The sequence below is a fragment of the Chaetura pelagica genome, unplaced genomic scaffold, assembly GCF_000747805.2.
Source record: "Chaetura pelagica isolate M959 unplaced genomic scaffold, ChaPel_1.0 scaffold24, whole genome shotgun sequence".
Taxonomy (NCBI): Eukaryota; Metazoa; Chordata; class Aves; order Apodiformes; family Apodidae; genus Chaetura; species Chaetura pelagica.
Window position 1 is genome coordinate 3,920,005 of NW_009953077.1, and position 539 is coordinate 3,920,543.

General features: G+C 66.2%; 1 protein-coding gene across 1 annotated transcript in view; it reads right to left on the reverse strand.

Annotated features, from left to right (window-relative positions):
- The window catches only part of AMT (aminomethyltransferase), a 2,757-nt gene extending 2,327 nt beyond the window's left edge, over nt 1-430 (reverse strand). The window contains exon 1 of the mRNA XM_009996954.1: nt 386-430. Within this exon, the coding sequence (XP_009995256.1) occupies nt 386-430 (45 nt within the window). The remainder of the gene's footprint in view (nt 1-385) is intronic.
- Nucleotides 431-539: the final 109 nt, after the last annotated feature.

Here is a 539-nt window from a genome sequence, read left to right on the forward strand (position 1 = left end):
GCGGGGCCAGGTCTGCTCCCCAGGGTAGAGATGTGGGGAGAGTCGAGCTCTGCCCGTGGCAACACGGGACATGGCCAGAGCACAGCCCCGACAGCTGGATGGCACCGGGGTGGCAGAGCTTCACGGGGGGCTCTGGGGAGGCAGCACTGCCCACCGCTGCCACCCAGCACAGGAGGAGCCAGGAAAAGATCGTGGGAAGGGTCTGGAGCCCCTCCTGAGGCCGCAGGGATAAAGGCCGGTGTGGGAGCACAGGAGTCCACTTGGGTCCCGGGAGCACAGAGGAGCAGGTTCCCTCTGGCCAGCGCCGTGGGGCTCACGTGTAGGAAAGCAGGTTGACATCGTAGCAGCCGTCCACCTGGAAAAGAGAGACACCATCAGTCCCTACATGGAACCACAACCTGCTGCCCCCTGCCCCAAGCCCTCTCCCCATCCCACTGGGAACAGCCGCTCCAGGAGGGCTCCCTTGGCAGTGTCAGGGCGGTGGGACTCACGTCGAAGCGCCCAAGGCGGGCAGCTGCCTGGCGAGGCCGTATCACCTC